General features: G+C 41.2%; 1 protein-coding gene across 9 annotated transcripts in view; it reads right to left on the bottom strand.

Annotated features, from left to right (window-relative positions):
* Positions 1-2,275: 2,275 nt before the first annotated feature.
* The window catches only part of CEP350 (centrosomal protein 350), a 135,041-nt gene continuing 111,662 nt past the window's right edge, over positions 2,276-25,654 (bottom strand). For all 9 annotated transcript variants that reach the window (XM_075131502.1, XM_075131503.1, XM_075131504.1 and 6 more), the window contains 5 exons: positions 22,583-24,681; positions 20,213-20,614; positions 19,977-20,123; positions 18,355-18,477; positions 2,276-6,419 (listed from right to left, as the gene is read on the bottom strand). In XM_075131502.1, the coding sequence (XP_074987603.1) occupies positions 6,255-6,419; positions 18,355-18,477; positions 19,977-20,123; positions 20,213-20,614; positions 22,583-24,681 (2,936 nt within the window). In that variant the 3' untranslated portion in view covers positions 2,276-6,254. The remainder of the gene's footprint in view (positions 6,420-18,354; positions 18,478-19,976; positions 20,124-20,212; positions 20,615-22,582; positions 24,682-25,654) is intronic.

The following is a 25,654-nucleotide window of genomic DNA, read 5'->3' as shown; positions in this document are numbered from 1 at the left end:
AATTAAAGAACCTCAGCCGTTTTGGCTCTAAAGCCTGGCCATTAGGTGAGAGTACTAAGAGCCTAGCGTTGAGTTGTGCCGCCTCCACGGGGCAAACTCTTGGGGCACCTGTCAGTCAATCCTGGCTGCCCGCTGCGAAGGAGCTCTGAGCTCTAGCAGTTAAAGTCACGGGTGTGGAGAGGCTCTTAGTGCTGCCATTGGGGCACCTGTCAGTCAGTATTGACTGCCCGCTGCGAAGGAGCTCTGAGCTCTAGCAGTTAAAGTCACGGGTGGTTAGGACCTTGGGGCATCCGTCAGCCTAGCCCGGGCTGCCCGCCGCGAAGGGACAGTGCGTCCTAGCGGTTAAAGTCACGGATGGTATAAACGGGCATAGCTGGCACCTCACCAAACATCCTTGGCCGTCGGCTAACATATGGGAATGCATCAGTTGGTTTACAGGCTGTCTTGGGAAGGGCCCAAAGCAGTGATGCGGCAGTTTGCTGCACCACTCTCCAATTAGCTGTGGCAATGTTGTCCTTTGCCAAGGTTTTCAAAAATGAAGACAAATCCAAAAGATTGAGTTTCTAACCTGAAATGCACCCAAAACTGATTCCCAGTGAATATGCTCCCATTGTAAGCATAGGCATTATGACAAGTAGCAATGTGTCCTAAAGGACAGGCTATGCAGTGAAAATTAGTTCAAGGGTGGCGATGTACAACGACGTATGCTCTCCCTGTTTGAAGCACCAATTTAGACACTACTGTGTTACACCCATTTGTCCAACCACCAACCTACCTCAGAGCTCTGGTTTGCTCAAATCCAAAAGCCTGAGTGAATCAATCACTCTAAGACTTGATTCTAACTTGGATCCTACTTGCTAAGAATTTTCCAAAACATTTCTCGTTGGGAATGAAGTGCTTAAGTCTCTGCTCACCTATTTAAACAATTTCAACCACACATGAACAAAGAACCAATTTGAAATCGAACATGGATTGAGTCCTCACAGAATACTGTATGCCTTGATTTGTAAAAAGAACAAAAGGTTACTTATCTTACAGTAGCTGTGGTTCTTCCAGATAGGTTGTCCGTGTGGATCCCACTTGCGACATGCATACACTTCGTGCCCATGAAGATGGCACAGATGCATTGTGCCTCAGTTTCCCCATCTGTAAAACGGGGACAATGAGGCTGACCTTTGTAAAGTGCTTTGAGATCTACTAAAAGCACTGTATAAGAGCTAGGTATTATTATTATTATTAATGCAATATTAAAGTTGTGAAATCACTCAAATTCCCAAGAAATTCCAAAACGATAAGGTTGCTCTGGCAACAATAAGTCTCCCATGATGCATATAGGTAGTATTCTTTATGCCTCTTTTCCTTATTAAACGGAAACCCTAACCTATTACTCTGTCAATGTACAGCATCAAATAAACAGGATGTGTAATGTGGAGGAGTTAAAATAGCTAGATAGCAACCTTAGTTGTAGGAACATCTAGACCAAAGTGCTTGATCTTGCAACCTTAATATTGCATTAGTGCTAGTTTTTTTTGCATTTAATCATGAAGAAGCCTGGCTGTCATGAATCCTGTGATTTCTGCAATTTACAGTAAAAGTCATCGCTGCTCAATAGCCTTCTGCAGAGCTCCATTAGCTTTCATTTTTAAAATTACTACATTTCTAACCCTGACAATTATGAAGATAATCTTCCAAATATGAACCAAGTGTAATGGATGCAGTGCTCCCTTCCTAGCAACAAACAGCACCTTCTGGAGAACACTCCTTTTTACTATAGGAAGATGGGTTCAGAGAAGACAAGAGCAGACCCATAAAACCATCTCATTTAGGAATATATAACACAAGACCTAGGTTCATTTCTAGGAAAATTTTATCCACTTCTTAAATATATTATTGATATTTCCTATTTGAAACACATTTTTAGTATAATTTTAAATTGAAGATTTTTAAAGTCCATTATGAAAAGTTTACCATGACTCATTTTTAACCTTTCAAATTAAAAATTGTGACTTGTATTTTTGAAAAACAAAGCAATGACTTTTCTGTTTTTTGCCACAACACTCAGCCAGCTTTAACAAACATGCAAGGACATGCTATAAGGTATTATTACAATTAAGGCAATTATAATAGGATTTAGCAGATTGTTATTGGGACCAAAGTGCAGCATCAGGGATAAGGAGGAATATGTTACCAAGAACAAATCCACTGGGCACCTTCAGAATTATCAGCTATTTGTGTAATTATACTCCATTTTATAAAGAAGCAGGAAATAAGACAATTAATTTATAAATCAGTTTATTTACAGGTTTTATCCTCAAAGTACATTTCAGTTAACAAAGATATTTACATTGGTGTACACAGGGAAAACCCTGGTTATTTTACAGTTCATAATTACAAAAAACCCCCACATCCTTAACTCTACTGTGCAAAGCTGCACTGGATGCGATTATTGGCTGAGAACTGGCCTGGAAACCAGGTTAACAGGTTATTTACACAAACAAAGTAAACAGATTTATTTATTTTAATATCTGCACAATACAGTACACAGGGAGAGAGGGTCTCCCAAGGTGGCTTTGCAAATGTATATAAAAAGGCTCTGCAAAGTCAAGGAAAAAACCTATTAAATGCAGGTTAATTACAGTACTCCTTTTTCATCTATATATATTTTTGCATTTTTAATTTTTATATTTCAAATGTGTTCTGGATATTTTGCTTTTCTCCATTTTAGCTGATTTGTAAACACTTCAAAATTCCTACAATTTGAACTAAATACCTTGTAAGTTTCAACTGTTACTCTGCTGAATAGTAATTTATTCCCCAAGTATTCTTAAGGTAGCAATGGGATCTGAAAGTCTGAACTACACTCAGTTCTTTGCAGAAGAGTTATTTAAATGCTCTCTAACGCTGTGCTACTGAAAATCTTTTGCACATACACAATTTATTCAAGTATTGCAAAAAGCTAAGGCCACTTTTTCAAGAAAGGAAAGTGAACAAGATACATTTTTCAAACAGGCCACAAAACCTTATGAGCAACAAAACCTTTTCTGAAAGGTAAAGTAGTAATAGCCCAGATCTGTAGCTTGGGAATTATCCTAGTCAGAGAGGTGGTCTCTCTCCATATTCACACAATGCTGGACAGTTCTACCTTGCATTAATAGTCCTTCTCCTAGACTGAAAAGGGACATAGGTCTTCATATCGACTCCATCCAGTGCTTTCTGACTCTGCCATAGAGGGCCCACCCTATTTTTGGGCTCAGAAAAATTCTGGAGTTTCCATGTTCCCTCAACCTTGGATTTTCCAACACTGTTGCACCAAGATAATTCAACCATGACCCAGACAGAACTTGGGCTTGAGATAAAAGGGATAGAGGGGCGTGTGTGTGTGTGTGAAATTCAGCTCTCTCTTTATTCAGTTCAAGACTTCCCCATACTACTTCAACAATTGATCACAAAGCCTGACCTGAAAGGACCATCACCAAATCTCAATGATCATCAGTCCTAGCCCACAGTGTACCTCAACAATTATCAAGCATTGAGAATGTAATTTAACAGCCATAGTTGTTTTAGTCTAGGCTGCTCCCATTACAAATTGGTACCAAAAATAAATGGTGATCTCTCCAAAAACATTACTTTTACGCAGTTTCTTTCTGCCCTAAGAGCTGGAAAGGTAGCAACTGTTTCTGCAGCTGATACCTAGATGTTTGCTTACTCAAGCCAACAAGGGCAAAAGTAATCTCCAGTCTTCTTCCACATCTTGATAGACTGACAGTACAATACACTCTGTGCTGGCGCACGTACCACACATGCACAAACTCTATATTCCAGCAGGAAGCCTCAAAGATGCAGGCTATCTTACTATCTCAGCAATGGCCATGGGATCCTAGGGATGGAAACTAATTTATTTCTATGATACCTATGCCACAGACCTACTTTGCAGGTTTCTCTCCTTCTGCTGGTCCTCTGCCCTCTTCTATAACTATCTATAAAAATAACAATATTCTCTGTTGAAAAGAAGATAGGCCCAGGAAAAGGAATCAGACAGTGACCTGATTAATGACACCATGCTGGTTAAACAGCAGCTGTAGCTGGTTTTTGTCAAATGCTTAAGACAGTGTTGAGGTTCAGCATCAGGATGCTAATTTACATACACAAGTGACTCACTCATGAAAAAGATGCATACCACTCATGAAATCATCTGACTTCTGGACAGCTAGAAAGAACACTACCACCTACAGACTGATACATGTGCCCTGAGGTGTTCCAAGACACTATTTGCTCCTATTTGTTCTTTGCTCATTAAGCTCTCATGGATATGGCTCACCATTAATAAACTCACACATGAGAATCTGATTGGGTTGAAAAGCCAACATTTCTCAGTGCTGTCCCTGATTTAAAAAATTACCAGTTGTGTGTCATTGTGCAAAATGCAAATATTTCAATGACAGTTTCCCAAATATAAAGATGGAAAGAGAGAAAAACAGAATGGAGCAATAGCACATGTATGCATAGCAGGAAACCCAAGAAACAAAAACAGATGGAAGGAAAAGAGCAGAAATCTTCCCACATGCATATCATGGGCTGCAGCATCTTTGGGTACCTCCTAACATGCTTTTGCATGCACTTCAATACTCCAACGTGCCTGGAGAACATGAATCCGCTTTGGGTCTCATCCCATGTTAGTAAACAGGACTTCCATTAGTAAGGCATTAATACTCAACCCCACATTGTCTGTGTTCATCCAAGAAACACAAAGAGGGAGGACAGATTAAGAAAGCACTCAAGACGAAGAGCACAGCTCCAAAAATACAACAGGGTGGCTGCCTAGCGCTCTGGAAAAAGAACATTTGTGAGAAGGAAGGCAGATAATAAGGGAGCAGAAAATATTTTCACATCTTGTCTTCAGATTACTCCTTTAAACACTCCACAATCGCTGGCATTTGCCCAGGTGAAGCTCTTTTCATAGTTTTCCACTTTCCTTCCCACATTTGACCACTGAGGTTTATTTCTTTCTACCCCTCTGTCTCAAGAAGCTGGATTTTTGTGCAAAGAATATGGACCCTAGAAGTTTCTAGGACAGATGCAGTATAGTATAGGACAGATGCAGTATAGGTACCTTTCACAGGTTCTGCTGTTTCAAGGCCTAAGACAGTGCAACCACTGCACTGGACACTTTCCTTAACTCCAATTTAATAAATTATCTTAAAATAAGTTAAAAATCCCACAACCATAGAACAAGTACACAGTCAAGCACTGGACATCACTCTCTTTGGTGAATACACTCATTTCCCTAATCGTTCAAATAACTGCTCCTCTGATTTATTAGGGTTGGGTGGTAGCAAGGGAGGAAGCCGAGCTATTGAAGGCCATAGTTTTGTGAAGAAACGTTTTCCACTCCTGCGTGTCTACTGCCTGAGAGAATCCTGAGTATCCATTTATCTAAGAGCTGCTGGTAGTTCAGGAGCTGAAGAAATGCTGCTTGGTAGGAGTAAAGCTGACCAATGTGTAGTCTCTTATGCCCAGTTTTTGGTGGCCTTTACTTTGCTCTTACTCTTGACTGAAGCAAATTAGACAGGAAACAAGTAAGAATTCTTTAGATGAATGCAAAAAAGCAAGCTCATCCAATTTCCCCTTTGTTAGCCCACCGATCATGTCTGGTACCACATTGCATGAAGAAAGATGGGAATGGATTTCAAGGGAATGAAATGGACTCTAGAGTGGAAAAATTGATGCATATTGTTAGGACTGCAGGTACAAAGTGGTTAATAATGTAACACTATTAATTGCCGTAATGTCCATTTATGGCTAAAAACTGACAAGCAGTTATCAAAATCATCCAATACACCTTTCTAAAGATCAGTTTAGATTGCTGACAGCAATTTTGGGCCAAGTGACCAGTATCTCAACCCAACCGCATCCAACCACCTTCAGCGTACAATTTGAAGTTCATAGTCCCAGTCTGATACCATGGAAAGGTGCTGACTTATACTGTGTGTGCTGAATTAGCAAAAGGATGGTGTGACTATATCACAAGCCAGCATTAAGTGAAGGACCATGCTTAGTTGCAACAACAAATCCAGTGTAAGGTCTCTAAAGGCAGGGGGATATAGTACTGTGTTTCCTTATCGCATCTGAACTGCCTTTAAAAACATGTATGAAAGTCCAGCAGCAATATTGCTATGGTGGAGATGTAGTATATGTCAGGAGTCAGAAAGCCCATGACAAGAAGTTTTGCAGTTTTTGGTTTATTTTCACGGATGTCACAAAAGCAGTAGTCTCCCTTGTTTTTCATTTATCTGGTTCAGAACATTAATAGTGTCTCTGATTAAGGCCTCGAATATCCCATCTGCCAACTGCATCTTCACACAGAGCTCATCCTCATCATAATTCACCCACTGAACTTCTTCCTCATGGAGTTCCTGCACCTTGGATTTTAGAGAGAAAAAAAAAGTGTTAACACACTATTGTTTCTTGGAATATTATTCTTCAGGCCTTCTAGGACAAGTAAAAAAACAAGCACGGAAAATGTATAATACAGAAATAACTGACAATGACAGAATTGTTTTTATATATAAGTTGTTCCACAATAATTCTCAGAGCAGTAAAATGAACAGTTATATTATACAGCTGATCTCTTAATCAGATCAATTAATTTTATCAAAATAGTTTTACTTTTTAAATTTTTCCCCTTTGATTTACTGTTCATTTTAATGAAATTCATTCTATTTTTATATAAGTTTTGTGCTTGAAAAACACTACTGATATACCATCATTCCTGATGAATAGTGTGAATTCAAACTGAAATATTCTTAAAATTATTTATAAAAAGTCAATTATGTGATCAGTGCTGCACAAAAGAGGAAAATAGGATTGAAATCAGTAAGAAAGTACAAAGAAAAATGGGGGGAGGAAGAAGGTAGGTGATTAGAATATGGCTAATAAGCATCAGAAACCCATAATATCAAAGATATTTACATTTCATAACTAATTCTCCTGTAAGTAGAAGCAAAAATGCTGGCAGGCAATGCTACCGTGCAATACTATGATACTGCAAAACGGTTTCTTTGTACAGCATATTTTATGCTTCACTGCTCGTGAAAGCATTACTACTAACTGAATTTTATGCTACGTTCAGATAAATAATTTCTAACAATTTGATGATTTTTCTTTCTTGTCCATGAGCAGACCCCACAATTCTTAATTGTTATTCAAAATTAGGTATTCAGACCCCACATGACAGGTTGCATACAAGAACATAGACAGAATTTCATCAGCAAATAATGCATAGTCCGAAGGCTGTCCAAACTGCATGTTACAAATATTACAATTTGAAATTACATCTTTTGAACATTCATGCTAAAATTTTGTTTCCATATGTATTCACACTAGTAAACCTTGAGTGCTTCGACTTACTCAGAAAGAACATGAAATCAAATAAAACATTCTTTTGAATGCTAGGGAGTAACTCTTGAAAACTCTTCCACTATTTGCTTAGGTTTCAGAGTAACAGCCGTGTTAGTCTGTATTCGCAAAAAGAAAAGGAGTACTTGTGGCACCTTAGAAACTAACCAATTTGAGCATAAGCTTTCGTGAGCTACAACTCACTTCACTGGATGCATCCAATGAAGTGAGCTGTAGCTCATGAAAGCTTATGCTCAAATAAATTGGTTAGTCTCTAAGGTGCCACAAGTACTCCTTTACTATTTGCTTAGTTTCAGTGCTAACCACATTGAGCCATGAACCTTATATTTGGCACAAGAGTATCTGTTTACCTTAATTAAAATATATTTACGTTATATAATCAGAAAAGGAAAAGAAGGAACCTCATTGTGGATAAAAGCTGTCCCAAAATACATATAGACAACTAGTAAGGAGGTCAGGCAGACATTACTTTGGAATACATGATCAAAACAAGGCTGAAAAACATTGTTTGCAATAGTTTTATTAGTTATGATATCAACATATATGGTATTTTATTCTATTTATGTAATAAAGGAGGAGTGAAAGAGGGAGAACTGAAATAAACCCAGTACCCTCTTCCTCTTTGTTTAGTCTTTTGAGTTGTCCACACAAGGGGACTTCGTCTGCTGAGAGTGTGAAAGGGGGCAAGCTACTGTACAAGAATTCTTTGCAATTTAATAATCCAAAAGTAATGTGAAGGCCCAACAGGCTGCAATGGAGACTACAGAGGAACAGAACTTCTAAGGTTCTAGCTATGTTTACAACCAGTTATGCACGTGGTTTCACAGTTTGATAGCTCCTTTCATACTTATTGAAGAGTTTGGAAAAAAAATACATCTCACCAAACAAGTGTGAAAGGGCAATTTTTAGGTGTCCCGCACTTTCATTAGTGCTCTGCACATTTCCACAGATCCACCCTAGTGTAGTTAAAGAAACTGTCATTCATACATATATAAGACAAAAGAAAATCACACCCTAATAATTCCTTTTTGTCATAATAGTATGGGGGAAAAAAGAGGGCTAACAGGAACCAACAGTTAAGGACAAAGTGCTATGGCTTTGACTACAAGGAAACACAGTAGCAAAGACTCTGTCAACCAAGCCCTGTATATCAGAGGTCAGTCCTTTCACTTCCCCCCAGAAAGAGAGGCTCTGAGAGGGAGGACAGCATGACACACTGTACCTCGGGGAAACACCCTTGCACCCTCATCTTCATCCTTATAACATGTTTGTGTGGTATCCAATGCAAAGTTTGTCATGTTGGGTGTCTTCGGAAGGCTCATCATGCACTGAGCATTGTTGTTATAGTAATGTTATAGGTTGTAATTTCATGTATATAGTTATGAGGCTGAAAATGTGTCCTCATTGCCTAAAAAAAGCCTAGACAAAAACTCTCCAGGAGCAGAGGCCCAGGCAAAACTCTCCAAGAGCAGAGGGGCAGTTCACACCTCATCAGGGCATGTATGAAACAAACCCAGCCCAGCCTCACAGGAACAAGACACTGGCCTAGGGAGTGACAAAGGATCTGCTGGACTCTCGAATGAGTCACCCCCCCTTCCCTTGGTCAGTTTGGGACTAGGATGAGGTAATGCTCACCTGACTCTGAAGTGGGGGGGGGGGGCGAAGGGGGGAAGGAGCCAATAGGGACGAAAGAACATGATAAAAGGGAGAGATGTTTGCCATGCTGGCTCTCTCTTCCACCTCCATCTACAGACACCATCACCACCAAGTGACTTAAGTGCTGATCAAAGGGGAGAGCCTGGCTGAAGGGCAACCTGCCAGCCTGTGGTGAAAACATCTAAGTTTATAAGGGCACTGAAAGTGTTAAGATCAGCTTAGAATGCGTTTTGCTTTTATTTCCTTTGACCAAATCTGACTTCTTGTGCTTTGACTTACAATCACTTAAAATCTATCTTTGTAGTCAATAAATTTGTTTGTTTATTCTACCTGAAACAGTGCATTTGGTTTGAAGCGTGTCAGAGACTCCCCTTGGGATAGCAAGCCTAGTACATATCAATTTCTTTGTTAAATTGGCAAACTCATATAAGCTTGCAGCATCCAGCGGGCATAACTGGACACCGCAAGACGGAGGTTCCTAGGGTTGTGTCTGGGACCAGAGATATTGGCTAGTGTCATTTGGTTGCACAATCCAAGGAGCAGCATACATGTTAGAGGCTATGCGTGAACAGCCCAGGAGTGGGGATTCTCACAGCAGAGCAGGGTAAGGCTGGCTCCCAGAATCGAGGACTGGAGTGACCTAGCAGATCACTAGTCCAGATAATAACAGGGGAATGTCACAGACAATTAACACAGAAATCAGAAAAGGTATAAGAATATAGGGTGGGTTCTCCTCAGAGGAAAGGAGGGTGGGATGAAGGATGACAGGGGAGAAGACTAAGAAAAGGAATTAAAGAGACTAAACTTCTTTTGTTCTACATCACTCTTCTCATTTCCTTCCAAGGGATTCAGTCAAAGACATACATTGCATGCACCACGTGGTGCTCTGAGAAGGGCCTACCTTATCATGCTGATTGCAGAATTCTACAACTGAAGGAACACTCAGGCGTATGCAGTCTAAGGGATAGTGCTTTATGAACAGTAGGTGATGTTTGACCAAACTGGTACACTAGCATTTGGCTGGCTAATAAGCAAACAATACTGGTCATTACCTATCTGGCGGTTAAAGTGAGCTTTTACACCCTTGCAGCAGTTTTCAACAATTGTGTGTGCTATGAAGCTTTCTGAACTCTCATGAAAGAATTCAGTAGAAGCTCACACCTCTGACACCAGGACTGAAATTTCCCATCTTGGAGAGAAGCAGGGCTTGGATAAAGCTGGGAACAGGACAGGTTAACTAAAGCAGAATTCATGTCCCCTTCAAGGATGAATTCTGGCAGGAGAACAAATACCATCTTTCCTGGAAAATACTGAAGGAGGTGTGCACACATGTGTAGGAGAGAGAGAAAATGAGGGAGCTTAGAATTCTCCCATCCATCTGACAAGATATTATGACAACTGAAAGCAGCACTTTAAAAGGGTAGCTTGGGCAGCATCTGGGGAAGGAGACTTTCTCCTGGTGTGATGGGGTTGGGACTCACCACCACAGCGCCTCCTGCTGTTCACTCTGGGAATTAGCTCAGTTCATGCGGAAAGCCCTCTGCTGGTGGTGTCCCACCCGTCTCTCGCCCTAGATTGGCATCTCGACCCGCGTTGCTCCTTGCTCAGCGGCGTCCTCTTCGGGACACAGCCCTCTGGCAGTGCCCCCAAGTCCACACTCGCCCCCTTCCAGAGGAGGGTTAACAGCACTCTTTTCTCTTCACCCCAGCCGCAGTGGCCAACCACATTCCGAAAGTCTAACCCCTTCTATCAGGGGTCGGGTGCAGTCCGCTATGGCCACTCCTAATGGCCAGGTATAGTACAAGGGGGAAGGGGGGGGACCCAGGCTCGCCCTCTACTCTGGGTCCCGGCCCAGGAACCCTCTGGCAAAAGCCTCCCTGCCCTCCTTCTCTCCCCTTGTCCGCCTCTCCTCCCTGGGCCGCTTCCCCTTCAGCCCCCTTGCACCTTGTGGGCCCTTCTATCAGGGCCTGCAGCCCGGCAGGTATTGGGCTAGAGCTCTCCTCAGCTCCCCCAAGCCTGCCCAGCACTGCACTGTCCTGGGTGCTGGTCTCCTTCGCTCAGGAGACAGACCTTCTCCCTTCAAGGTCTGGGAGAAACTCCCTGCCTCTTGCCTGGGCAGCCTTTATATAGGGCCTAGCCTAGCCCTGACTGGCTGGCTGTAATACTGGTCCTGATTGGCTCTCTAACAGGCCCTCCCTGGTTGGCTACCGCCTTGTGCAACCACTCTGGCCTGCTGTAACCCAATCTGGCATGGGGGTGGGGCACTGTGCCACGACATTGGGATTCAAATGCAAACGTATGAGTACCTGCAAAATGAAGGACAGGTCCCACTGAGGAGTCACTGGATGATGTAGGAGTCTCCAACAAAACTGAATAAAAACCAGCTGGGAAATAGTGTCCCTGCTCCTGAAAGAACTCCAATAAGAGAAAGGACAGAAGAGTAGATGCTCAAGTTATAGACACTGAGCTCTTTTTGAAATCCTACAAAGAGAACATTAAGATGTCTTGCGCTGGCATTGATATTCCTCTCACTGCCCCACTGAACAACAACAAAAAACGGTTCCAAATTCATACGTATTTCACAGAAGTAGGCTCTCTGTTGCTAGGTAGAAAGATTGCAATTTCAGAACAGATTTCCTCTTCTAGGAAGCAGCTATGCTTTATTTACAAGCTCTCCAAATCACACTGAAAGAGGAGAATTGTGGGCCTTGGATCGACAGGTCCAAAAGGTCAAGTAATGTCCTAATGACAGGCTCATCAGCTCAAAAAAATAGGGGCATGGGCCTTTAAGAGGCTTGACAGCATTACCTCCGCTTTGTCCTGCTTTGCCTTCCTCAAAACTCTGAAAAGGGATAGAGGAAGAAAGCAGTGGTATAGCTCTTTGCCCCAGTCCCATGCAGGCAAGCCCACAGGCAAGTAAAAAACATGGAGACCTGGGAGAAGGGTCGAAATTTGGGGTGGGGGGAGCATGGGCTGTTATAGTAGGGATAAGGGAGAGACAAGACAGAACTGGGGGTGGGGGGGTGGGGATATCAAATCAGTATCTTAGATGCCTGTATACTAATGTGATAAGTATGGGGAATAAGCAGGAAAAACTCAAAATGCTAGTAAATAAACACAACTATGACATAGTTGGCATCACAGAGACTTGGTGGGATAATATGCATGCCTGGAATATTGGTATAAAAAGGTATAGCTTGCTCAGGAAGGACAGGCAGGGAAAAAAGGAAGATGTTGCCTTGTATATTAAAAATATATACACTTGGACTGAGGTTGAGATGGAAATAGGAAACAGACTTGTTGAAAGTCTCTGGGTAAGGATAAAAGGAGTAAAAAACAAGGGTGATGTCATGGTAGGGTCTACTACGGACCACCTAACCAGGAAGAAGAGGTGGATGAGGCTTTTTTTAAACAACTAACAATCATCCAAAGCATAAGACTTGATGGTGCTGGGGGACTTCAACTACTCAGACATCTGTTGGGAAAACAACACAGCAGGGCACAGATTATCCAACAAGTTCTTAGAATGTATTGGAGATCATTTTTTATTTCCGAAGGTGGAGGAAGCTAGTAGGGAAGAGGCTGTTCTAGATTTGATTCTGACAAATAGAGAGGAACTGGTTGAGAATTTGAAAGTGGAAGGCAGTGTGGGTGAAAGTGATCATAAAATGGTAGAGTTCATGATTCTAAGGAATGGTAGGGAGAACAGCAAAATAAAGACAATTCATTTCAAGAAGGCAGACTTTAGCAAACTCAGGGAGTTGGTAGGTAATATCCTATGGCAAACAAGTCTAAGGGGAAAAACAATTGAAGACAGGTGGCAGTTTTCCAAAGAGACATTATTAAGGACGCAAGAGCAAACTATCCCACTGCATAGGAAAGATAGGAAGTATGGCAAGAGACCACCCTGGCTTAATCAATAATCTAAAAATCAAAAAAGAGTCCTACAAAAAGTGGAAACTAGGTCAAATTACAAAGGATGAATATAAACAAACACCACAAGTATGTAGGGACAAAACTAGAAAGGCCAAGGCACAAAACAAGTTCAAACTAGCTAGAGACATAAAGGGTAACAAGAAAACATTCAACAAATACATGAGAAGCAAGACGAAGACCAAGGACAGGGTAGGCCCTTAACTCAATGAGTGGGGAAAAACAGTAACAGAAAATGTGGAAATGGCAGAGGTGCTTAATGACTTCTTAGTTTCAGTTTTCACCAAGAAGATTGGTGGTGATTGGACATCTAACATAGTGAATGCCAGTGAAAATGAGGTAGGATCAGAGGCTAAAATAGGGAAAGAACAAGTTAAAAATTACTTAGACAAGTTAAATGTCTTCAAGTCACCAGAGCCTGATGAAATGCATCCTAGAATACGCAAAGGGCTGACTGAGGAGATATCTGAGCCATTAGTGATTATCTCTGAAAAGTCATGGAAGACGGGAGAGATTCCAGAAGACTGAAAAAGGGCAAATAGAGTGCCAATCTATAAAAAGGGGAATAAAAAAAACCCAGGGAATTACAGACCAGCCAGCTTAACTTCAGTACCTGGAAAGATAATGGAGCAAATAATTAAGCAATCAATTTGTAAACATCTAGAAGATAATAAGGGGATAAGTAATAGTCAGCAGGGATTTGTCAAGAACAAATCGTGTCAAACCAACCTGATAGCTTTCTTTGACAGGGTAACAAGCCTTGTGGATGGGGGGGAAGTGGTAGACATGGTATATCTTGACTTTAGTAAAGCTTCTGAAACTGTCCCGCATGACCTTCTCATAAACAAACTAGGGATATGCAACCTAGATGGAGCTACTATAAGGTGGGTGCAAAACTGGTTATACACTTATAAAGTTTGTGGATGATACCAAGCTGGGAAGGGCTGCAAGGATTAAAATTCAAAGTGATCTGGACAAACTGGAGAAATGGTCTGAAGTAAATAGGATGATATTCAATAAGGACAAATGCAAAGTACTCCATTTAGGAAGGAAAATCAGTTGCACACATGCAAAATGGGAAAATGACTGCTTGGGAAGGGAGTACTGCGGAAAGGGATCTGGGAATCACAGTGATCACAAGCTAAATATGAGTCAACAATGTAACACTGTTGCAAAAAAAAAAAAAAAAAAAAAAAAAAAAGCAGACATCATTCTGGGATGAATGTTGTAAGCAAGACACAAGAAGTAATTCTTCCACTCCGTGCTGATTAGGCCTCAACTGGAGTATTAGGCCTCCTGTGTCCAGTTCTGGGTGCCATATTTCAAGAAAGACGCGAACAAATTGGAGAAAGTCCAGAAAAAGGCAACAAAAATGATTAAAGGTCTAGAAAACAGGAACTACGAGGGAAGATTGAAAAAACTGGGTTTGTTTAGTCTGGAGAAGAGAAGACTGAGAGGGGACATGATAACAGTTTTCAAGTACATAAAAGGGGTTACAAGGAGGAGGGAGAAGAACTGTTCTTCTTAACCTCTGAGGAGAGGACAAGATGTAATGGGTTTAAATTGCAGCAAGGGAGGTTTAGGTTGGACATTAGGAAAAACTCGTTTTTTCTGCTCTCTTTTTGAGGTCTATTTTGTGCCCCCTCTCTGTGTAGAGTCATGAAGTTTAAGGCCAGAAGGGACCACCAGATCTCTAGTCTGATCTCCTGTATATCACAGACCACCAACACCACCCAGCACTAAACCCAACAACTGTACTTGTCCTTTTCTTCAGTTCTGGGCTTAGAAATGAGGAAAAGAGGAAAGATAAAGCTGGGCAAGAGGAAACAGGAACAGAGGGAAAAACAAAAGCAAAGAGAAATCTCTGAAATGGGGCCTTACATGCAGGGCTTGCCTGACAGAATTATTGCCTCTTTGCTTCCTGGTACGCAAAGTCACAACACTATATGTAATTGACTGTCTTTTTTGGTAGGCTGGGAGAAGAGGAACGCACAACAAATTTCCTTGCCTATATTACAAACACATTACACCGGTGGTCTCCAAATTGTGGTTCCCAGTGTGCTGGATGGTCACAAGGTGGTGGCTCTCCTTGTTTCCAGCTGCTACATTATATTTAATACAGCCAAAAGTACACACTTTACTAAGAATACTTTTCCAAGTAAGCAATTGCTGTAATTGTCACAGGATGTTACACAATTATGAATGGGAAGGGAAGAAGCCTGCAAGAGACTCTACTAATATCTTATTTCAGGCAATGAAAGTTTTAGAATCTCTGCCTCACATTATTAAAAATGAAAATAATTATAATATAACTCAATTTTCACTATGTTTAGTTTATGTTTCTGCACTTCAATAGTCCTTTATAAGGAGCAAATCAAATTTGGACAATAAATCAGCCATTATAAACAGACTAACTACAGTTTAACTTCTATATTCTCCTATGTGACACTGGCAGAGCAGGTGCCAGCTGATGCTGAAGCCACAGGTCAATTCACTTTTGTATTAGTATAGATCAAAGTAATTGTTAATGTATAAGAGTGTATCTGGCATTTAAACTTAATGAAAAACTAATGGGTTGTTACTTGCATTGTTTTCACTTATTCGTATCCTGTTATAATGCAATAGCTAACATTTATATTGTAAATACCACTGTAACTAAATAACCCATCAGACAAGAAAGAAGCCTTTTGAAATGCAAATGAAGAACTTTAACAGAAAAGTGCTAATTTCAAAGCAAGTGGTCATCATGATGATCGCAGGTCAAAGATTCAAAATGCATTCCTCACCCTCTGTCATCAAAGGAAAAGGCCACATGAATAGTGACCCTGTCAGCTTGATTTCTGTGAGAAGAAGCTTTAAGAATGGATTAAAGGAAAGATCATTCATCTCTGGACTTTTGGGATGTGTACCAGATGCAAAGTGGAGATCCCAGAGACAATCTGGGTACCCTGAAAAGACTTTTGGGAAACTGCCAGTTTATTACATGACTGTCACCATTTGGAATTACAAAGAGTGACTCACTTGTGCATATATTTTACCTGCTAATAACTCTCATTTCCTTTTCTTAGCTAATAAACCTTTAGGTCATTTAAAATAGAATTGGCTGCAAGTGTAGCCTTTGGTGTAAAATGTAGAATACCAACTGATCTGGAGGTCTCTTGGGACTGGGAGCAACCTTGTGTGACATGATTTTTGGTTTGAGTTACCTTTTATCACAAAGTCCAGTTTGTCTGGGTGGCAAGATGCCCTGGAGATCCAAGGGGACTGTCTGTGACTCTATGGTAAGACTGGTAGCGGTCCGGGAGTTCACACTTGTTACGGGCAAACACGCTACCAGTTTGGGGTATCTGCACTGAGGCTGGCACTCAGCTGTGAGGCACTCCAGAGCAGGACAGACAGGATTTGAGTTGCAGAGATACATTTGTTAAATACACCTATACTTAAGAACACAGATGAAAACAAACGTCTACAAAATCTAAATTTTGAACCAAATTTGATTTGTTCCTTTAATAGACTATTGCCATACTCAGGAAAACATGAAACGGGGTTTTCGAAACGCCATTTAAATCATCATGTTCTATTTCTTTTTGAACACTGTTATTTAGCAATGCCCCTGATTCAGTTAGTGATGCTGCCATGATCCAGTATTTGTATTCTCACGATTCATGACCACATAAACAAAAGTGGCAGAAGCTGGAGGCTGATTAGGAAACAAAGAAAGCTAAACAGCTGCTTAACAGTTTAAAGAGGTTTTAACAAATATGTTTATAGAAGTTTTCCAGGGTTTGGCTACTTTTTCTAAGCTAGAAGTTTCTCTCTTGGTTGCTTACGTTGCAATGATAAGCTTAGCAACAATGTCACTGAGCAATGCCAATTCCTAAAGCAAACAGTATAGTATAGAGTTTGTTTTTCCATATTTTTCCCAGCCTTCAGCTAAAATGGTGGTTGTTTTACCTCTGTTTCTCTGTGAGAGTGAGGTGGGATGAAACACAGGCTTGTCAGACCTTATTTATTAAAATATATTGATTGAAGTGTTTTAACCTTTGACACTTGAATTCTTGTATGAAATCTGGAAGGTCTCAGACTATTGTACATTAGTGCCTGAATTTCAACCTCATTCAACCTGATTCACTTTTTTGAATGTTTCCAATTGAGACTAATTCATAACAACTGAAAGCTGGTACAGTGAGCTGGTGCAGGCACACAACAGCTGCATGTTCCATACCTAATGTGGCTGTACTTTAGCTTATTACAAATGATATTAGTTACAACACATGTACTAATAAGGCCCAGATATCCCAGGATACTTGACCCTAACTTTAAATCCTTTACCTAGCTAAGGTGCAACTTTGTCCCTGGCGGAAAAGTCTTCCTAATGCTTTGCTGGGAAATCTTCCACAGGTGGGAGAACAAAAGACTGAAGATATCCATTGTTTGAATTAACTGGTAATTTTATATATCAATTTAGGATATAGTTAAGATAAATGCAATGCGTTGGCAACTCTTATGTTGCCAAGTAGACTCATCACAGACGAGAGAGACCCCAACCATTCAGTAAAACCACCCAAGGATCAGCTTTAAAAAGCTTGCCCCCATGAGTTATCCTCCATCCCTGAACCAGTGTTGGCAGCATATATTGTTCATCGGAGTTTACATGCATAGGTATTATAGGAGCAGCAATGCTGCTCAATGCTGGCTTAGAGAACATGTTGAGTGTACCATGTGGCATAGCTGCTACCACAGTACAATGAAGAAGATCTAGTCACTTTGAAATTACAATCCTATTTCAAACTCTATACTGGTCTTAACTGCAGAAGTCTTGAAAAAGCCAAGAAATGCTATATCAGAATTCTGTCATGGGAAGGAGCTTAATCTATTTGGATTTCAGTATCACTTGTCACAGTGGAAACAACATTACTAAAAAATAAATAATTTGGTTCATCAAGGCAGAAAGCCAGTCCTTCTCCGAGAATTTGTGACAGGTAGGAATACCATTTTTGGTCCAAATAAAAAATGTTCTCCTTTCAGTTATGCATTTTACATTGTAACAAATTCACTGTTTAAATTAATGGTTTTAATATTTGATGCTTCTCAACTTTCTCCTTTGCTTACCCTCACTACCCACACACAATGATCTGTTTAAAAGTTATTTTGTTCATTGCAAATACCCCAAAAAGACAAAAATGTAAGTGGACCATATGGAACTTAAATATTAGTTCTAAATTGTGCACCTAGGATTAACAACCTTTTGTCAAAAGATTCATGCCTTCTTTTGAGATATAACTAACACACCCTTTGTATTCAGGGAATAGAATACAATCAAACTACTGAATGCTTTTATCCACTGACCAGTATATGATCCACTCTGTCCCGTTTCTTGCGTCCAAACTTCATCATCTTCTGCCAATCTGTTTTGTGATTGGGTTCCTTCCTCAAGCTGAACAATTTCAGCACTTCAGTTGCAATGAAACTCTAGAGGAAGAAAAGAAAAAAAGAGTTAATATTGTATTTGAGGGAAGAAGTGAATCCTGTACCGAGCACCTGCCCTTCAAAATCTGATCTTAAAATACAGGGTGAACTTCTGTTTCACTGTGAGATGTACATTGCAGTGCAAGAGATTTACAGTGGAAGCACTGAGCAATAACCCTATCTTAGAGACAACATTATGCAGAGATGACAGGTTTCAGAGTAACAGCCGTGTTAGTCTGTATTCGCAAAAAGAAAAGGAGTACTTGTGGCACCTTAGAGACTAACCAATTTATTTGAGCATAAGCTTTCGTGAGCTACAGCTCACTTCATCGGATGCATCCGATGAAGTGAGCTGTAGCTCACGAAAGCTTATGCTCATATAAATTGGTTAGTCTCTAAGGTGCCACAAGTACTCCTTTTCTTATTATGCAGAGAGTATACTATATTTAAAAAAGGGCTGAATTTTTTTTAGCCCTTAGAGCTTTGACTGATTGTAGAGCACAACTTTCACTTAATGATACAGTAAACTGGAGACTAAAACTAATTCAGTTTATGAAAGGACACTGTAGGAAAATAGGGTTAGAGACTGACAGTCCTTTATCCTTTTAACTTTATTCTTCCCTGCTATTAACAGTTCAGGGACAGCTATGGCTTGGTAGACCTAGGTTCTGTCCATGACTCTGCCAAAGATTCAATGTGTTATCTTGGGCAAGTTACTTTAAATGCCGTTCTACTCTGAAAAATAACTTTGGAATAACAGCACTGGAAGCAGGGGATATTCCTTGTTTGTGTCCTAATGATTTCCATATGAAAAGTGCTAGTTTGACACGTGTTTTTTTCTAACATACAGCCCTGTAAATTCAATCTGGGTTCAGCAACAAGCTGAGTTTTTTCTTTCTTGAGCATTATCACCAGTAATAAAAAGTCTGCAGACCAAACTAGGCCCTTAGTTACAGCAGTGCACCCATTTCATCTTCAAATCATACCCTTAGTCTATCTGTGCAACTCCATTGCCTTCACTGGGTTTGGCACAGGTGTATCTGATTGAAGTTTAGCATACAACTATGATGCACAGTAAAGTATAAAATCCAGCTCAGTCTTTTAGCCCCAATCCCACAACCAGATCCATGACAATAGACCCTTACATCAAGTCCCACTGAAGTCTGCATAGGTGTATGGATCTGCTCACACAGATCAGACTGCAGGACTAAGGTGTTAGATCTGCAGTAAAGGAAATTTTTTAAAGTCACTAAAGTCAACAAATACAACCCAGAAAGAGAGGGTGGTAAATCTGTTGAACAAAAAAAATTACCATCTTTAAACACTTGCTTTTCAGCGAAGAACCACTCTTGAAACCTCTCTGTGCTCAAATGCTACATCTGTTAAAATCCAGGTAATGTTTGCCTACCTACATTCAGCATTTTGTGGGCTACAAATGAAAAAATGCTATATAAACATTATATGATATGAGGACAGTCACAATTTAATAGCATCTTTCCTACCTTGATCTCGTCAAGGTCGTTTGGATCTTTTACTCGCCGGAAGTAAGTGGAGGTAATTCTACATGGTTTCATCCAAATAGGTTGATTCAGACTAGGATCCTCAGCAAAGATTTCCCGAAAAATCTCTCTCGTCAAGTCAAATACCGCCTTGACAAAAAGAAAAAGGTCAAAATTAAAACTTCAGCTTCTGAGAGCAAGTATCCCGGGGATGAGATCAATGTTCCCCAGGGTTGTACCTGTTTATAGACCTGTTTGCTTATAGTTTCCATGTCCTGCTCTTTGGTGGTATTACCAAGGTCTATGGGAAGGCTGATATTCTGAAGATCATGACCCAGCTCTTTCAACTTCCACAGCTCCTCAGCTGCTGCATGCACCATGCCTTCTACTTCCACTGCAGTATGTGGAACAGCCAAAGGCTCCTCACATGGCTTAGGTGGCACTTTTTGTGGCTCTATCTTGGGCAACACCGCTGTTTCTTCAGTTTGCTTCTGTGGGACCTTTTGGGAGCTCAAGCCAAAGTCCTCATCAAACCAGTCTTGATCATCTCCTAACACACTCAGGAATTCCCGGCTGAGCTCCAGTTCTGCCAGCCTCTTTGCAAGCTCTTCCTGTCCACTGGCACCAAACACTGGACTTTCCTGTGGAATAAGAAACAGAATTACTATTCAGAGCAGTAATGTACTCTATTTCCCATCAAACACTTCTTATAATTAGATTTTGAAATGTACTTCTGATATGATTGTCTGTGTATATAAAGCATTTTTGAATAATTATCTCAAAAAACCCAAACCACTGGAAACATTTGATTCTACTCCTATACCTGCACTTTCATCATATCTTCCCCAATGTTTTTGAAAAGTTACTAGGGAATTTACAACAGAGAGAAACATTTTTAAAAATAGATCATCTGTTCCTGTTGCTCATTCTGCCCTGAAACTAATTTGTTTGGGAGGGGCTGGGTGCCTCAACAGTTTGGAAATGGAATATGTAACTTTTCACTTCACTTACAACCAGTAAAAATCTAGCTCGGGGCGGGCAAACTTTTTGGCCTGAGGGCCCCATCGGGTTTCCAAAATTGTATGGAGGGCCAGTTAGGGGAGGCTGTGCCTCCCCAAACAGCCAGGGGTAGCGCAGCCCCCGCCCCCTGTCTGACGCCCCCTGCTTCTCGCCCCCTGACGGTCCCCCCAGGACTCCTGCCCCATCCAACCCCCTGTTCCCTGTCCTCTGATGGCCCCCTTGGAACCCGTGCCCCATCCACCCCTCTCTGTCCACTGACCGCCCCTGGACCCCCCACCCCTGACTGCCCCACACCGCCCCATCCAACCCTCCTCTCATTCCTGACTGCCCCCACCCCAGGACCCCTGCTCCATCCAACCACTCCTTCTCCCTGACCACCCCCGGAACCCCTGCCCTTGACTGCTCCCTGCTGTCCCATCCAACCCCCGCTCTTCTTACTGACCGCCTCCCCCCCGGAACTCCTGCCCTCTAACCGCCCCGACCCCTATCCACAGCCCTGCCCCCTGACCACCACCCCGACCCCTATCCACAGCCCTGCCCCCTGACCACCACCCCGAACTCCCCTGCCTTCTATCCAACGCCCTTACCATGCTGTCTGGAGCACTGATGGCTGGCGGCGCTACAGCTGTGCTGCCCGGCTGGAGCCAGCCACGCCACCATGCAGCACAGAGCACCAGGTCAGGCCGTGGCTCTGCAGCTGCGCTACCTGGCAAGAGCTCACAGCCCCGCCACCCAGAGCACTGTGCAAGCGGTGCAGTGAGCTGAGGCTGCGGGGAAGGGGGGACAGCAGGGGAGGGGCCGGGGGCTAGCCTCCACGGCCGGGAGGTCAGGGGCTGGGCAGGACAGTCCCGCGGGCTGGATGTGGCCCACAGGCCATAGTTTGCCCACCTCTGATCTAGCTTAAATCAGTAGACAAAAAGCCATTACAAGCTGATGGCTGTTTGGTGGCCCATGTGAAAGCGAGCTGGTGCTTTTTGTGATAGTAACATATCGAGAATATAACCACAGTTGTCAACTTTGTTAGGAGCCTCAGCAAAGAGGCCATATCTTATCTTCTTACCCTTAGAGGTGGTTCTGGGGAAGCTTGAACTTTCACTGTTCATGATATATCTGTCCAGTGGATATATAACTTCACCTATCAGAGAGCTGTTAACCCAGCACCTTTAGCAGCTTGATATCTTAAGGATCTCTATAGCAACTAATTGTAAGGTCAGAGGATGCTTATTTCATATGGAGAGTAAGCAGAAACAAACTTACTCTACAAATACAAGAGTCAGCATTCATGCAAATTCAATTAGGATTATGAAAAACAGGGTAGGCTAATGCAGAAAATATGATATATGTAAGCAGAATGCTCTCTAAGTAGAATATTTTTTAGTTTTTCATGTGATATGAGTAGGTGTTTCATACATCTTTGTAAATCCCCAAAATGTTTCAGAATGTACCATAAAGTGAGACACATATTGGAGGCCACCTGAAAACACTTGGGAGGAACAAAATTGGTAGAAAACAAAATCTTCAGATTCAATAATTATCAAATAAACAATTAATATATTAGCTTCTGAAATCAGTGCAAGCTATATACTCACTGGTCTGGGACACATATCCGGAGAGGAAACTTCTTCTCTTTCATCTTCCAATTCAGGACTTAAAAAAAAGTTCTGCAGGCCCTTTGCTACCTGTTCCTCCACATGCTGGGCTGGGGTTCTGGATGATAATTCCTCTTGGACATCACAGAGCTCCTGATTGCTAAGATGAATCTTCTCATTCCTGACCTTCTTGATTTGCTGTAGCTGATTGACAGTGTCCTTAACAAAATCCTTAAGTAGACTGTCTGTCAACAAGCAGACCTTTTCTAGCTGGTCTTTTGACTTCTCTTCCTCTCTAAGAGGCAGTCTAAGTTGGGCCTCTAATTGATTCTTTTCCTTGGTCAATAGGTCCAGAAGTGGAGTTCCAGGTTTTTCCAAAACTTCAGAGGAGAAATTATCTGACTTTTCAGTACATTCCTCCCTTGAGGACTGCTGCCCCTCCAGCTTTTCAGACAATATACCATCTAAGGTACCCTTCAATAGAACGGTGGTAACATTTTCTATAGTAGAAACAGACAGTGCATGGACAGTCTCATCTTTTACAGCATCTTTCAGGCAGTCCACCACAGACTGCTCTTTGGCAAGCGGTCTAACAGCTGTGAAAACCTCCTTTATGTGGTTTACTTCAGAACTGGAGTAATCATCGACTTTTTGCCCAATAGAGCCTTCTAAAGCAGTCATGCCTGGTGGAGCTTTATCTTGGGATGATTTCTCAGTTGCATCTATTCCCTTGCTTTCTTCAACTTTGCCAGATTTGGAACTTTCTTTGTCTTTCTGCTCGGATTTGTAGTGCTGACCCAATCTGTCATCAAAGAATGAGTCTTCATCTTCATTCATGTCTATATAGGTATCAAAACTTTTTGAAATGTGAGAGATCTTTTCAGGAGGAGCAAAAATACCATGCTTTTCCTTACAATCAAAATATTTAATACCATCATAAGTCCCATTGTTGTTTCCTTCAGGTTTATCCAGCTCCACACCAGCCCAAAACCCTTTGGCAAAACTGGTCAGACCTTTGAATCGCAATGTTCCAGGCTGGATGTTACTCACAAGTATCCTGTCACCAATATTGAAATTTACCAGTGTGTTTGCTTCTTCTGTGATAGAAATTGAGGCCCAAAGTGGTGATTCGATGGGGGCTTGTTCTTTCTCCACATCACTGCGTTCTTTATTTTTTATGAGCTCTGTTGGTGACTTGAGTTCTAGCAATTTCTCTGAATGCACACTGCCAGAGACAGAGAGAGACTTGTCACTGAGATATTCACTGATTTCATCTTCACTGCCAAGGCTGGTGGATCTGCTTCTAGGAGGTTTTGAATGCTGTGATTTCTCTCTAAGTGACTGAGAATCTTTTCTGTGTGACAGTGTAGGCTTCTCAAAATCGTCTTTGTAACATTTAGCAGAAGGAGTTTCTTCAACTGATGTCTCTTTTCTGGGGGGGGACCCCAAAAAATCTTCAGAGTATGATGGCTCTTTTTGAGTAAAAACTTGTTCTGGAACAGAGAAGTCTTTTTCCAGTGCCCACTTGTTCAAGCTGAGAGAGGACTTTTCTGATCTGTCACTTTGATCACTCCCTGCATCATCTTTGACTGCCTCTCTCTGTTTTGAGATCTCTGCTCTACTCTGAATATTTTCAGCAGTCATGCTAAATAGTTCCTTCTGAGACTGTTCAGTGTCAGAGTGGAGATCTCTCTTTGGAAGGACTTCTGGTAAGATTTCCTGGTGTATATCTAGCATCAACAAGGCACCAGAACTCTCTGAATGTTTATTATTAACATCTTCAACCTCGGATTCTTCTGATTTTATGTACTCCATCTCCTCTTGTATATCAGATTTGTGATTGGACACAATATCATCACTGGATACATCTTCTGACTTGCTCAGTAACACATGGGATACTCTGCCACTATCTCTTAGATCTTTGAGAAGAGCTAATGAGGGCACACTGTCCAAGGAATCACCAGATTCAGCTCTAGATCTCCTTGGGGACTTGAAGACCGGGGACAGGGTTCGGGAAGGTTCTTCTATATGAACCTCTGAGTCAATGAGTCTCTTGATGTGTACAGACACAGACCTCTCAGAACTTGATGATACAGCATCTTAAATGAAAAAGATTAATCATCACAATGCTAAATCATCCAGAATAATCTTTTGCTACCTTTTAATCCTATCAGAGCAAGGTGTGATCAGGAATGCCTGTTATTTTGTTGGGAAACTGCAGCCAAAGTTAAACAGCTGTTCAGTCAAAAGATTTGAGACTAAAGGATATTAGCAGGGAGCTGGGAAAGTTTCACAGGCTCCTGGACTGTCCTGTAAATAATAACAGCATCCTCCGTATTCCGTATGTATTATGTCTCCATAGTTTTCTTTCTAACCTCCTACCTCTGCCGCTGTCCTGTGAAAAGTTATTATTGTGGAATGGGACTTTGTTATAGGAGGTAAAAGCTCAGGTATTTGTCTGGAGGTCACAAAGGTAAACAAGGTTATAAATGTATGTGGAGAGATAAAGATTAATAGTAAACCACTGAAAAATATCTGAACATAAAAAGGAAATCTTTCATTGTTTTTGGCTTCTTCAAGGGCAGTGTTCTCAAATTATATGATACTGGGGAACACAAAAGGCAAAAAGAAAAACAGTTGTCATACTTTTGATGTTTCACATGAGTCTCAGCAAGGATAGAACCAAATATCTGTGGTTCAGCACATTGTTTGCTTTTGCTGTCTCCTAAGTTGAAGTGATACAGCAAGAAGAAAAAGCCAAGATGCTACCATTTCTTCTTAGTTAAAATATTCTTCTAAAATTTACCATTTTCTTTCCACTATGTTTTGGCTGTTTATTATTAAAGTCTCTTAAAAGAAGAGACCTAAGATGCTTTACAGCTAAGGGGAGGAATAGTGAAATTTGATCTTCAGAAGATTAATGTTAGAATCAAAACAAATGTAAATGTGAAAAAAAATACAACTATAAAGAAAAAGTGTGTACTATGCATTCAATTTTGACTTAACCACTCTCTCTCTAAATCCCTTCTCACCTTGAAGCAAACAGTGAGAGGTTATGAAAGAATGGATATT

This window comes from Caretta caretta, chromosome 8 (assembly GCF_965140235.1).
Source record: "Caretta caretta isolate rCarCar2 chromosome 8, rCarCar1.hap1, whole genome shotgun sequence".
Taxonomy (NCBI): Eukaryota; Metazoa; Chordata; order Testudines; family Cheloniidae; genus Caretta; species Caretta caretta.
Note: the sequence above shows the minus strand (reverse complement) of the source record. Positions and strands in the feature narration are given on the sequence as shown.